This window comes from Opisthocomus hoazin, chromosome 14, assembly GCF_030867145.1.
Source record: "Opisthocomus hoazin isolate bOpiHoa1 chromosome 14, bOpiHoa1.hap1, whole genome shotgun sequence".
Lineage (NCBI taxonomy): Eukaryota > Metazoa > Chordata > Aves > Opisthocomiformes > Opisthocomidae > Opisthocomus > Opisthocomus hoazin.
Window position 1 is genome coordinate 23,594,302 of NC_134427.1, and position 10,955 is coordinate 23,605,256.

Here is a 10,955-nt window from a genome sequence, read left to right on the forward strand (position 1 = left end):
CGAGCTGGGCCGAGCCGCGCAAAGCAAGACCCGGAGCGGAGTGGGGCCGCAGAGGCTTTATTGGGGTGACCGCGAGCGAGGGCAGCGGGCCCGGCTCAGCACGGGCAGGAGGCTTTGGCACCAGCGTCGTGGGTCGGCTCCAGCCGGCGGGCCTGGCCCGGCCGCCCCTCCAGGTCCCGGCAGAGCAGCGAGCGCTGGGCCTTCAGCCGGCAGGCCAGGCACATGAAAATGGCGTCCACGTTCTGGCTTTCCTGAGGGTCCTTGGCCGAGGTCTCGAACAAAAGCATGTTGTGCGCATCGGCGAACTTCAGGGCCATGCTGGATGGCACTTGGATCAGGTCCTTTAAGTCACACTTGTTCCCAACGAGCACCCGGGGGACGAGGGGCGGCACCGCGTGCCCGTTGCACTCCTCGATCCACATCTTGAGGTTGGTGAAGGAGGCCATCTTGGTGACGTCGTACACGAAGACGACGGCGTGCACGTTGCGGTAGTAGTGCTCCACCATGCTCTTCCGAAACCTCTCCTGGCCAGCTGTGTCCCACACCTGCACCTGGGGAGAGAAGCAGACAAGGGAAGGCTACGGCAGCGCCGAGCGTCCGCCCCGGGCAGGGCCGGCTGCTGCGGCAGGGCCCCGGCTCGCCTGGCCACTGCGGGGAGCTGTGGGAGGCTGGCCCGGCAGCGGTGCCATGGCCGGAGCCGGGCGCGGGCAAGGCCAGCCTTGCGGGGAGGGCAGGCCCTCGTGAGACAAACCAGCGTCGAGGGGTGAGCCACACCAGCTTTCGGGCCTACGCTGACGGTGCCCGGGGCTGTGTCGGCCGGTGCACGTGCTTGTGTAACTCAGCCACGCGAGCCCGGCGCCTCTGGGAACAGAGATCGCGTCCGTTCACTTCCAGTATTCACAGGGCAGCGCCAGGCTCGGCACAGCACATCCCGCTCCTCGGCCACCGCGGCTGATCCTCTCTGTTCAAGAGAATTGGCAGCGCAATTTTCAGCAAGAAAGGGCCCTGCCTGACGGCTCAGCTGGCTGCGCAAACCCCCTCCTCCAGCTCCCTGCCCCTCATCCCCGTCCCGACGCACTTGGCCACCACCCCCACCGCAGAAATGAACCCCACACAGCACGCCTCGTCTCACAAAGCATCCCTGCGCCAGGTCAGGACTTCTGTCCACCTACTCCTACGCCATGAGAGAACCCTGACAATTACACGGCGGCACGCACAGAGGAGTCGGGGCCACGAGACGATGGGGAGGGGGAGCCAGCCTTTGTGTGGGAGCAGTGGGAAGGCAGGGAGCTCTGCGTGGGGATGGGTCAGGAGCCAGCTGAGAGCTTCTGGGTGAGCAATACAGAGCAGACTGGCGCGGGCGACGCTGCAGTGGGTGTCTGCTGTGGGCCGCCTGACCAGGAAGAACAAGAGGATGAGGCTCTCTGCAGACAGACGGGAGCAGCCTCCCGTCTGCAGGCCCTGGTCCTCACGGAGGGCTCCAGCCACCCCAGTAGCTGCTGGAAGGACGGCACAGCAGGGCACGAGCAAGCCAGGAGGTTCCTGGAGAGCACTGGTGACAACTTCCCGACCTAAGTGACGGAGGAGCCAACAGCTCCCGGGCTGGATGAGCAGGCAGCGAGCTGGACTGGAAACCGGTGAACATCTGGGCCTAGAAGGCAGCGATCAGGGACACAAAGTCCAGCTGAGCACTGGTAACAAACAGTGCACCCCAGGGGTCAACGCTGGGCTTGTTCAGCGTCTTCATGAACGATCTGGGTGGCAGGGCAGGCTGCACGCTCAGCAGGCGTGCTGGGAGCGTGGCTGGGAGGCGAGGTGGTCCTGCGGCCATCCCGAGGGACCTCAGCAGCCTGGAGAGATGCGCCAGCGGGAACCTCACGCAGTTCCACAAAGAAGAGGTGCCAAGCCCTGCCCCAGGGGAGGAACAACTCCAGGTACCAGCGCACGCTGGAGAGCGCCCAGCTGGAAAGCAGCTCTGCAGAGAAGGACTTGGGGGCCCCACCAGGTCGAACACGAGCCAGCAGCGTGCCCTTGCAGCAGCGGTGCCAGCAAACGGTATCCCGGGCTGTGTTAAAGTATTGCCAGCAGGCCGAAGAGGTGAGCCATCCCCCCTGCTCAGCGCTGGTGAGGCCACACCTGGAGGGCTGTGCCCAGTTCTGGGCTCCCCAGCAGAGCAGAGGCTGGAGAGGGTCCAGCGAAGGGCCACGAAGATGATGAAGGGACTGGAGCGTCTCTCCTGCGAGGAAACACTGAGAGAGCTGGGACTGTTTAGCCTGGAGAAGAGGAGGCTCAGGGGGAATCCTACCAATGTGTGTAGACACCGGAAGGGAGACTCCGAAGAGGAGGGGTGAGCTGAGCCCCAGCGGTGCCCAGTGCCCGGACCAGGGGCGGTGGGCATACACTGAAACACAGGAGGGGCCCTCGGAGCACCAGGAGAGACCTTCCACCATGCGGTGACTGCCCAGGGGGGCCCGGAGCCTCCCTCCGCAGGGATGCTCCAAAGCCACCTGCCCGTGGCCTGGGGCCACCAGCCCTGCCTCAGCGGGGGCTGGAGCAGGTGGCTCCAGGGGTCTCTTCCAACCCACGCGGTGCTGCCAGCCGAGGACCCTGAGCGTGCTCTGGGCCCTTGCAGGTGAAATTTCGAAGCTTGGAACTGGCAATTTCCAAACAAGTGTCGGGTTAATCCGAATCGCCCTGCACCCCACCGAGACGTGCCCCGGAGGCCTTCAGGGCGCAAGAACGCGGGCGAAGAGGAGCTGCCGCTCATCCGTCTCCCTGCCGGTCCCTCCGCAGACGCTCCATCCGGGCAGAGCGTCGGGCACCTCTCCCCTCTCCCGCTCCCCTCCTGGACGTGTGGTCCCAGGCAAAGGCCACGCCGCCGCGCTGCCTCCCGCTCCTGCCTGCTGGATGCTCCAGCGATAATGGACAAACATCGCTCCCCTTAACGCCCAGAGGTGGGAAGCCTGGTGGCGTTTCCCGGCGGAGAGACAGGCCCGATGCCAGCCTGCCCGACGGCTTCCAGCACCACAGCCCCGCGGCGCTGGGCAGAGCTGGGGGAGGCAGCGGGGGAGAGCAGCACCCTCACGGCAAAGGAGCGAGAGAAGAATGCGCGCGGACAGTTTAACAGCACAACTGAAGTTCCTACCCGCTGATGGCGACTCCGATTTCATCGCGATTAGTCCCTCGTCTCCCGATCGCCCGTCTGTCAGCAAATTTGCAGTATTTGGTGCCCAGCGACAGGACAAGGGGCAACAGGCACAAACTGAAGCAGAGGAAGCTCCAGCTGAACCCGAGGAAGAACTTCTTCCCTCTGAGGGTGACGGAGCCCTGGCCCAGGCTGCCCAGGGAGGCTGTGGAGTCTCCTTCTCTGGAGATATTCCAGACCCGCCTGGCCGCGGTGCTGTGCAGCCTGCTCTGGGTGACCCTGCTTGGGCAGGGGGTTGGGCTGGGTGACCCACAGAGGGCCCTGCCAACTCCGACCATGCTGGGATTCTGTGATTTGCTTCTCCCGGCAGCCGGTCTCACACGCCGACGGCTCTCGGTGCCGATCCCCCTCACCGTGCTGGCCCAGCCCCGCTGCCCGCTGCCCTCCCCAGCTGCCGGCCCGCGGCTCTGCTCGCTGCCAGGGCTCTGCGCGTCTGGGCTGGCGCCTTCCCTGCCGCTGTCACGCCGGCCTTCGCGCTGTGAATCCCTCCCGCTCCAGTCCCGCTGAGGCGGCTCCCTCCCGGCGCTCGCCAACCGCAGCCTTCGGCGTCAACGCCGCCAACGCCGCCAGCCCCCGGCCGTCTGCTCCCCCAGACCCACGCCCGGTGCTGCCCACGGCTCCCGGCGGCGCTGCCGTTCCCTCCGTCCGGAGACCCGGCGCAGACGCCGCGGGGGGTCGGGAGAGCGGGGGACAGCGGCGTTCACCCCCAGCCTTCGCCATCCCTCCAGACTCCGGCCAACGGCACAGAAGGCAGCGACGGAGCGCGGGAGGCGTCTGCGCGACGCGGGGACGCGAAGCCAACCCCTGTCCCTGCTCCCGAGCGCGGGAGCCCCCCGAGCGGCAGCCGGGGCACCGGGACGTGGGGCCGGGGCCCACCTTGATGCGCTCGCCCTCGATCTCCACCGTCTTCTCGCGGAAGTCGACGCCGATGGTGGCCTCAGTCTTGTCGGGGAAGGCGCCGCCGCAGAAGCGGAAGGTCAGGCACGTCTTGCCCACGTTGGAGTCGCCGATCACGATGATCTTGAAGATGCGGGTCTGCACGTAGGGCTCCGGCACCGCCGGGTCGGGGCCCGCCGCCCGCCCGCCGCCCGCCGCCATCCCGCCCCGCCGCCGCCGCCTCACCGGAGCATGGCCCCGCCCCGCGTACTGGGCATAGCACCGCCCCGCGCACCGGCTGCGGCACGGCTCGGCCCCGCCCCGCCCACCGGGCATGGCCCCGCCCCGCGCACCGGGCATAGCCCCGCCCCGCGCACCGGCTGCGGCACGGTTCAGCTCCGCCCCGCCCACTGGGCACGGCCCCGCCCCGCCCACTGGGCGTAGCCCCGCCTCGCGCACCGGCTGCGGCACGGCTCGGCCCCGCCCAGCGCACTGGGCATAGCCCCGCCCCGCGTGCCGAACATCGCCCCGCCCCGCGTACTGAAGATGGCCCCGCCCCGCGCACCGGACACGGCCCCGCCCGGAGCCCCCCACGGCCCCCTGACTGGCGCGGGCACGGGGAGCGGGTCAGAGGCGCGGCCGGGGACAGGGCGGCAGGGCCCGGGGCAGGCGGGGAGGGGGCACCCGCGGCGGGGGCAGCAGGGCGGGCAGGGAGGCCACGGGGACCCTCGGCACCGGCTGGGCAGCCCCACGGCCGGTGACACCACAGGGACCCTCGGCACCGGCTCGGTGTCACCACAGCCGGTGATGCCCCACGGACCCTCGGCCCCGGCTCGGCGTCACCGCAGCCGGCGATGCCACAGGGACCCTCAGCACCGGCTTGGTGTCACCGCAGCCGGCGATGCCCCAGGGACCCTCGGCACCGGCTCGGTGTCACCACAGCCGGCGATGCCCCAGGGACCCTCGGCACCGGCTCGGTGTCACCACAGCCGGCGATGCCACAGGGACCCTCAGCACCGGCTCGGTGTCACTGCAGCCGGCAATGCCATAAGGACGCTCTCGGCAGTGCCGGGGCTGCCCCATGGGTTTGGGCACGTGCTGGTCACTGCACCGCTGAGCCCCAGCACCGGTGGCACTGCCCGCACCGGCGCGGGCAGGGGGACACGCAGCAGCTCCTGCCAGAGCCAAGTCGGGGCTCCAGCCCCTCTCACAGCTCCGAGGGCGGCGGTGGCACTGCCACCAGCCACAGCCAGCACCAGGGACGGCATCACAGAGCACCGCGAGGGAGCAGCTGGGGGCCTGCCCCTCCGCGGAGACCCCCGGCGCTGCGAGGGGGCTGTGCCGCTCCCGCAGCCCAGGCAGCTCCGGAGGAGACCCCAGCCCCGCAACAGGGGCCGGGAGGGACTCGCCAGAGGGCCCCAAGCGGTCACAGCCACCTCGGGGCTCCAGCAGCGCCGAACGGGAACGCAGAGCCACAAGAACCCACGCAGCGGGCGCAAAAGCCTCGCCGCGCCGAGTCTGGGCCCGAAACCCAGCCCCTGCACCCAGCTCCGGGCGCGGCTGCAGGTCTGCAGCCCACCCGCTCGCCGCTGCGCCCTCCCCTCCCTGCACGCTGCCGCCGGTGCGGAGCAGCGGCACGGGAGGGATCGCCGCACGGCCACCGGCTCCGCTGCCGCTCTGGCCCACGGAGGAAGCCCAGCCGACGGACCCAGCAGACTGCGTCCCCGAGGCGTCACCACCTCTGCCCACCCCAAGAACCTGCGGGCGAAGCCGAGACGAGGAGCCCCGCTGCGGAGCCGCCGCCCGGGCCTCTCCCCGCGGCACACCGCTGCCTTTCGCTGGCGCGGAACGGCGTGGTTCACGGCTGGCGTGGGACGGGCAGCGTTGATTTCTGAAGCGTTCGGCAGCGCTCAAGCCCTCTCCTCCATGAGGAGGAAATAAAGCTCGTTCCTCTCTGTGGAGGCGGCTTTCAACCCCGACAGCTCGCTCCATTCCACCACCCGCAGACGGGGCGAACGTGCTTTTAACGACGACGACGCTTTCCGGGATGTCCCGGAGGCTTTTATTCACAGAGGCCGTTTGTCAGGGCCTAGAGCTCCTCGGCTTCCGCCTGGTGCTGCCCCGACTGCTCCAGCCTGGGGAACAAGACGCCGGTGTCGGGTCCGAGCTGTCGCCCCTCAAAGGGACACGGCTTCCCGTCGTAGCGGGGCAGGAACGTCAGACTCGAGAGGCCTCTCTCCTCCGGCTCAACAGCCAGCCTGGAAAGCAGCCTGTCCGCAGCGTGAGGGATCACGGGCTGCAGGAGCGTCCCGTAGACACGCAGGCACTCCAGCGTCACGTGGACGACGGTGTCCAGCCAGAGCTGCTCGCCAGGGTCTTTTTGGTCGAGTTTCCAGGGCCTGTGTCTCTGGAAGAAACCGTTGGTCTGCCGCACGCACAGGGCGATGCATTCCAAAGCCTTGTAGATCTGGAAACCTTCGAAATAACCAGCCACCTGCAGAGGCAGCGACGCCACAGACGCCACGAGCTCGTAGTCTTCCGCAGAAGCCCTGCCCGTGGCCTCTGTCTCCTTCGGAAAGCAGGACTCTGAGAAGCGAGGGTAGGTGTTGCTGGGGTTAATGCTGGGGGCCGTGCACCGATTCAGGAGCCCCCCAAGCGCGTCCGCCAGCTCCGAATTCAGCACCTTGACGACCTTCTCGTCGTAATAGTCACAGTCCCGCTCGGGCACGCCCTGCCTCAGCAGGAAGTACCGAAACCCATCGACGGTGTACCGGCCGACACAGGCGGCGGGGTTGACCACGTTGCCCAGGCTTTTGGACATCTTCTGCCCACGGACAGTCCAGTGGGAGTGCACGAAGATCCGCTCGGGGGGAGCCAGCCCCGCGGCCATCAGCAGCGCCGGCCAGTAGACGGCATGAAACTTGAGGATGTCCTTGCCGATGACGTGGTGCGCGGCGGGCCACCACTCGCCGTGCGTCTCGGGGTAGCCCACCGCGCTCAGGTAGTTCACCAGGGCGTCCACCCACACGTAAATCGTCTGTGTGGAGTCACCGGGGACGGGGATACCCCACTGCAGCCGGCTTCTCTCCCGGGAGACGGACAAGTCTGGCAAGTCCTCCTCCAGCCAGCGGAGCACGCGCTGGTAGAAAGGCTCGGGGGCAACGGCGCGGGGGTTGTCCCGCAGCCACTTCCACAGCGGGTCCCGGAATGCCGACAGCCGGAACATGTAATTCTCCTCTTTGGTCCAGTGCACCTGAGAAGGCGGGAGGGAAAACGGGAGAGAAAAGGATTACGGCCCAAACGCTCTGCAAGCAGTCGTACAATCCGCACCCAGCGTTCCCAGCGTGGTTCGTCGCCCGCTCCCTCTGCGCTTGGCGTGCTCCCCACCACGCGTGAAGCCCCGGGTGTCTTTCTGTGATGAGCGGGGACCCCCTCTCCTCCGAGCCCGCCGCCCTGGGCTCCCCGGGACAACCCAAGGCCTTGGGCACGTGGGAGGCTCAGCACGCTGCCTCGAGACGCGTGTGCCCCCAGGGAAGGAGCACCTTCACCTGCCAGATTTAGGTCTCATCAGGCAAGAATGAGGGAGACGAGAATGCACTTTCTTAAAAACATAGTTTTGCAATAATAGTAGAAAATTGTGAAAAGACAAAATGACATTGTTCACTGCCGCCCTACCAGCAAGCCTGGCGGGCGCCTTGGCTCTTCTCCTAGGTGCTGTGTTCCTCTCTCTCCCCAGTTTAAGCATCAGCGCATCTTAGTTGCTGACTTCGTTAGCCCATAATCACGTTGAAGTACGGACAGCACTTCTCCAGCACATTTAAATACATTAAACAACACATTTAGCTAAATCAATGAAAACTCCGTGGGTAGCTACGGTATGAGCAAGCTACATAAAGGCACTCAAGAGATCTTCGGCTCGGTCCAGGACTTGTAAAGCTCCAGAAGGCTCCAAGATAAGAAGCGGAGGCTTCGGCAGCCCACAGGAGAGCTTCAGTCTCGGCACCGACCTCGCCAGCTGCTGACCGAGCCAGAACGCGCCTCGCTCTCGACACGGGCAGCAAAGAGCCCGGCACAATGAGCCCTACTGGTACAGAACGGCCTTACGACGTAGCTGAACTTGTCCAATTTCAGCAGCAGCCAGGAGCAAACACGACCCTTTGCTCGCTTGCTTAGAAGGTCACCCCAGAAGAAATATCCTTCCCTACACAAACCACGAGCAAGTTACACAAAAAAGGTTTGGCTCCCCCTCCACCCCAAAATTTCTTTAAGTTTTTCCACAATCTTTTTCATGTTCTGGGTACCAGCTCTCCGCGCTCCGCAGGAGTAACACTTCCCACAGAGCCAGCGCCACGTCCCCCCATCCCATATTCCCTCTACACAACCCAGCGATCCTTTCGGTAAAAGCCAACTCAAAGTGGGACCTGCAACCACTTCTTCCGGCACGCTGCTCTGCAGAGCCCACCTCGCATCGCCTGCCAAGCGCTCAGAGCCGAGCCACCCACCAGCTAGCCACCTGCGGAAAAGGTGGTCGACAGGTGAGTGGGAAGAGGAAAAGGGATCAGAAACATGCTGTGTCCCGAGAACTGCTACCTCAGAGCCTGCAGCACACACAGAGGTCGATAAAGGGCAGAGTAATTAGAACAACCCGCAAAACCGGCGCCCTTGTTCCAGGCTTGCCTGTGAGCAGTTACCGAGTACCTGCCCTGCAGAGAAACCTGCGTGCTGTCTCTCCTGACCTTCAGACAGCCCCGACCTGGGGAGCACAGCACAACTCAGAAGTCTCTAGCGCAGGCTCCTGCTCCCTGCCGCCGCCTGCGGGGTTAGAACAGGTTACTCAGGGCTTCCGCCAGGCACAGCTCCAAAACCTCCCCGGACAGGGACCGCAGAACTCCCCCCGGCAGCCTGTTCTGCTGCGCGGCTGTCCCCGTGGGGAGGAACTCTCTCTGCTGAGGCTCTGAAGCACCTGGATGACACCCTGGAGCTCCTGACGCCTTGCAGAGAACGCGGAGGCAGAGACTCTCGGTCAGGTGCCACGCTCCTGGCTGCGTCGCCACTCAGTCATCAGACCAGACCACAGGCCGGTGAGGTTACTGTGCTTTACGTAGGGCCAAAACCCACGCAACAGGGTGGATGAAAAGCGCCCAGAGGCCAAACCGAATTGGCTCACAAAACAGATCTGAAACTCCAGATGCCCAACGCACACCTCAGTTACAAACACCTTCACCCTGCCGCACAGATAACTTCTTTCACTACGGCTTTACAACACTGCTTGCAGGGCAGCAGCCTGTGGAACCCAGCAGCCTGAACCCTTCCCACGGCACACGGCCGAAGCTTGCCCCTGCCGGCTGGAGGGTCGGCAGCTCTGCCCTGCACAGCCCCACACCGCTGTGAACACAGAAGAGATGTTCTGTGATTTTCTATCCTTGGTTTTCTATGATCACCGAACCCCAGCCCGGCAGGGATCTGTGGGTCACCCAGCCCAACCCCCTGCCCAAGCAGGGTCACCCAGAGCAGGCTGCACAGCACCACGTCCAGGCAGGTCTGGAATATCTCCAGAGAAGGAGACTCCACAGCCTCCCTGGGCAGCCTGGGCCAGGGCTCCATCACCCTCAGAGGGAAGAAGTTCTTCCTCGTGTTCAGCTGGAGCTTCCTCTGCTTCAGTTTGTGCCCGTTGCCCCTTGTCCTGTCGTTGGGCACCACTGGAAAGAGTCTGGCCCCGTCCTCCTGACCCCCACCCTGCAGATATGATTTCCTAGTCTATGAATTTGATAGGTCAAGGGGTGATGGCTTGCAGCTGAAGAGGGCAGATTTAGATTAGATATAGGGAAGAAATTCTTCGCTATGAGTGGTGCAGCCCTGGCTGCCCAGAGAAGCTGTGGCTGCCCCCTCCCCGGCAGTGCTCAAGGCCGGGTTGGACGGGGCTGGGAGCACCCTGGGCTGGAGAAAGGGGTCCCTGTCTGGAACCAGGTGCGGCCCCTTCCAGCCCACACCGTTCTGTGGCTCTGCAAAACACAGGCGAGCCTGGGCTGACGGCCACGGGAAGCGTTCAGCACCCCCAGAGCAGGCCAGGCCGGAGGACCAGCAGCTCCCGCAGCCGCGCCGCTACCTGATGGCCGCTCTCCAGAGCCACCCTGCAGCGGCGTCCCCGGGCGTCCGGCCGCTCGCCGAGCTGGCTCTCGGGCACGAAGCACTCCTCGGCCGTGCAGTACCAACCCTCGTAGGCCCCTTTGTAGAGGGCCCCGGCGTCCCGCAGCGCGCCCCAGAAGCGGCGCACGGCCCGCTGGTGCCGGGGCTCGCTGGTGCGGGTGAAGTCGGTGAAGGAGACGGCGGCCTGGGCCAGGGCCCGGCGGAACAGGCCCGAGACGCGCTGGCACAGCTCCGCGGGCGATGTCCCCGCCGCGGCCGCGGCCTGCTGGATCTTCAGCCCGTGCTCGTCGGTCCCTGGAACGGCAGAGAGGGCGGGTGAGGCGGGGGGAGCGGGGAGAGGCCCCCCCACACCCCGGGGGGACAGGGCCGCTCACCCGTGGAGAGGCGGCCCGGGCCGGCGGCGCGGAGGCGGCGGTGGCGGTGCAGCGCGTCGGCCAGCAGCGCGGAGTACAGGTGCCCGATGTGCGGCGGCCCGTTAGCGTAGAAGATGGGGGTGGAGAGCAGGAGGCGGCGGCCGGGCCCGGTGGCGGCGGAGCGGCGGAGCGGGGGGCGCGGGAGCCGGCGCGGCGGCCGCAACATGGCGGCGGCGGCGCCACCACAGAGGCGGCGGGGCAGAGCGGCCGCCTGGACGTGGTCGGCGGCGGAGGCGGCGCCACCATAGAGACGCGGGGCAGAGGGGCCGCCCAGACGTGGGCGGTGGCGGCGGCGCCACCATAGAGACGCGGCG

General features: G+C 66.4%; 2 protein-coding genes across 7 annotated transcripts; both read right to left on the minus strand.

The window, feature by feature from the left end:
• Window positions 1–38: 38 nt before the first annotated feature.
• RAB33A (RAB33A, member RAS oncogene family) lies at window positions 39–4,303 on the minus strand. Of its 6 annotated transcripts, XR_012765514.1 has the most exons (5): window positions 4,082–4,174; window positions 3,146–3,202; window positions 1,473–2,910; window positions 1,218–1,393; window positions 756–961 (listed from the first exon to the last, which is right to left on the minus strand). XR_012765514.1 is itself a non-coding variant. In XM_075435689.1 (2 exons), exons 1-2 carry the CDS (start codon window positions 4,301–4,303, stop codon window positions 96–98), a joined length of 678 nt encoding a protein of 225 aa, XP_075291804.1. In that variant the 3' UTR covers window positions 39–95. The 6 variants fall into 6 exon arrangements, 1 of the variants encoding a protein (XP_075291804.1); XR_012765516.1 differs by having other exon boundaries at window positions 756–861; window positions 1,218–2,910; XR_012765513.1 differs by having other exon boundaries at window positions 1,218–2,910.
• A 1,792-nt stretch (window positions 4,304–6,095) lies between these two features.
• MARS2 (methionyl-tRNA synthetase 2, mitochondrial) lies at window positions 6,096–10,816 on the minus strand. The gene is made up of 3 exons (XM_075435692.1): window positions 10,603–10,816; window positions 10,188–10,522; window positions 6,096–7,334 (listed from the first exon to the last, which is right to left on the minus strand). Exons 1-3 carry the CDS (start codon window positions 10,805–10,807, stop codon window positions 6,171–6,173), a joined length of 1,704 nt encoding a protein of 567 aa, XP_075291807.1. The 5' UTR covers window positions 10,808–10,816; the 3' UTR covers window positions 6,096–6,170.
• Window positions 10,817–10,955: the final 139 nt, after the last annotated feature.

Bases quoted from the DNA above. Each gene is read 5' to 3' on its own strand.
- RAB33A (XM_075435689.1), bottom strand. From the start codon at position 4,303: ATGGCGGCGGGCGGCGGGCGGGCGGCGGGCCCCGACCCGGCGGTGCCG. The intron at 552-4,081 runs GTGGGCCCCGGC...TTCTCTCCCCAG, and splicing joins TCGAGGGCGAGCGCATCAAG to GTGCAGGTGTGGGACACAGC.
- MARS2 (XM_075435692.1), bottom strand. From the start codon at position 10,807: ATGTTGCGGCCGCCGCGCCGGCTCCCGCGCCCCCCGCTCCGCCGCTCC. The intron at 10,523-10,602 runs GTGAGCGGCCCT...CTGCCGTTCCAG, and splicing joins CCCGGGCCGCCTCTCCACGG to GGACCGACGAGCACGGGCTG. The intron at 7,335-10,187 runs GTAGCGGCGCGG...CCGCCTTCTCAG, and splicing joins CTCTGGAGAGCGGCCATCAG to GTGCACTGGACCAAAGAGGA.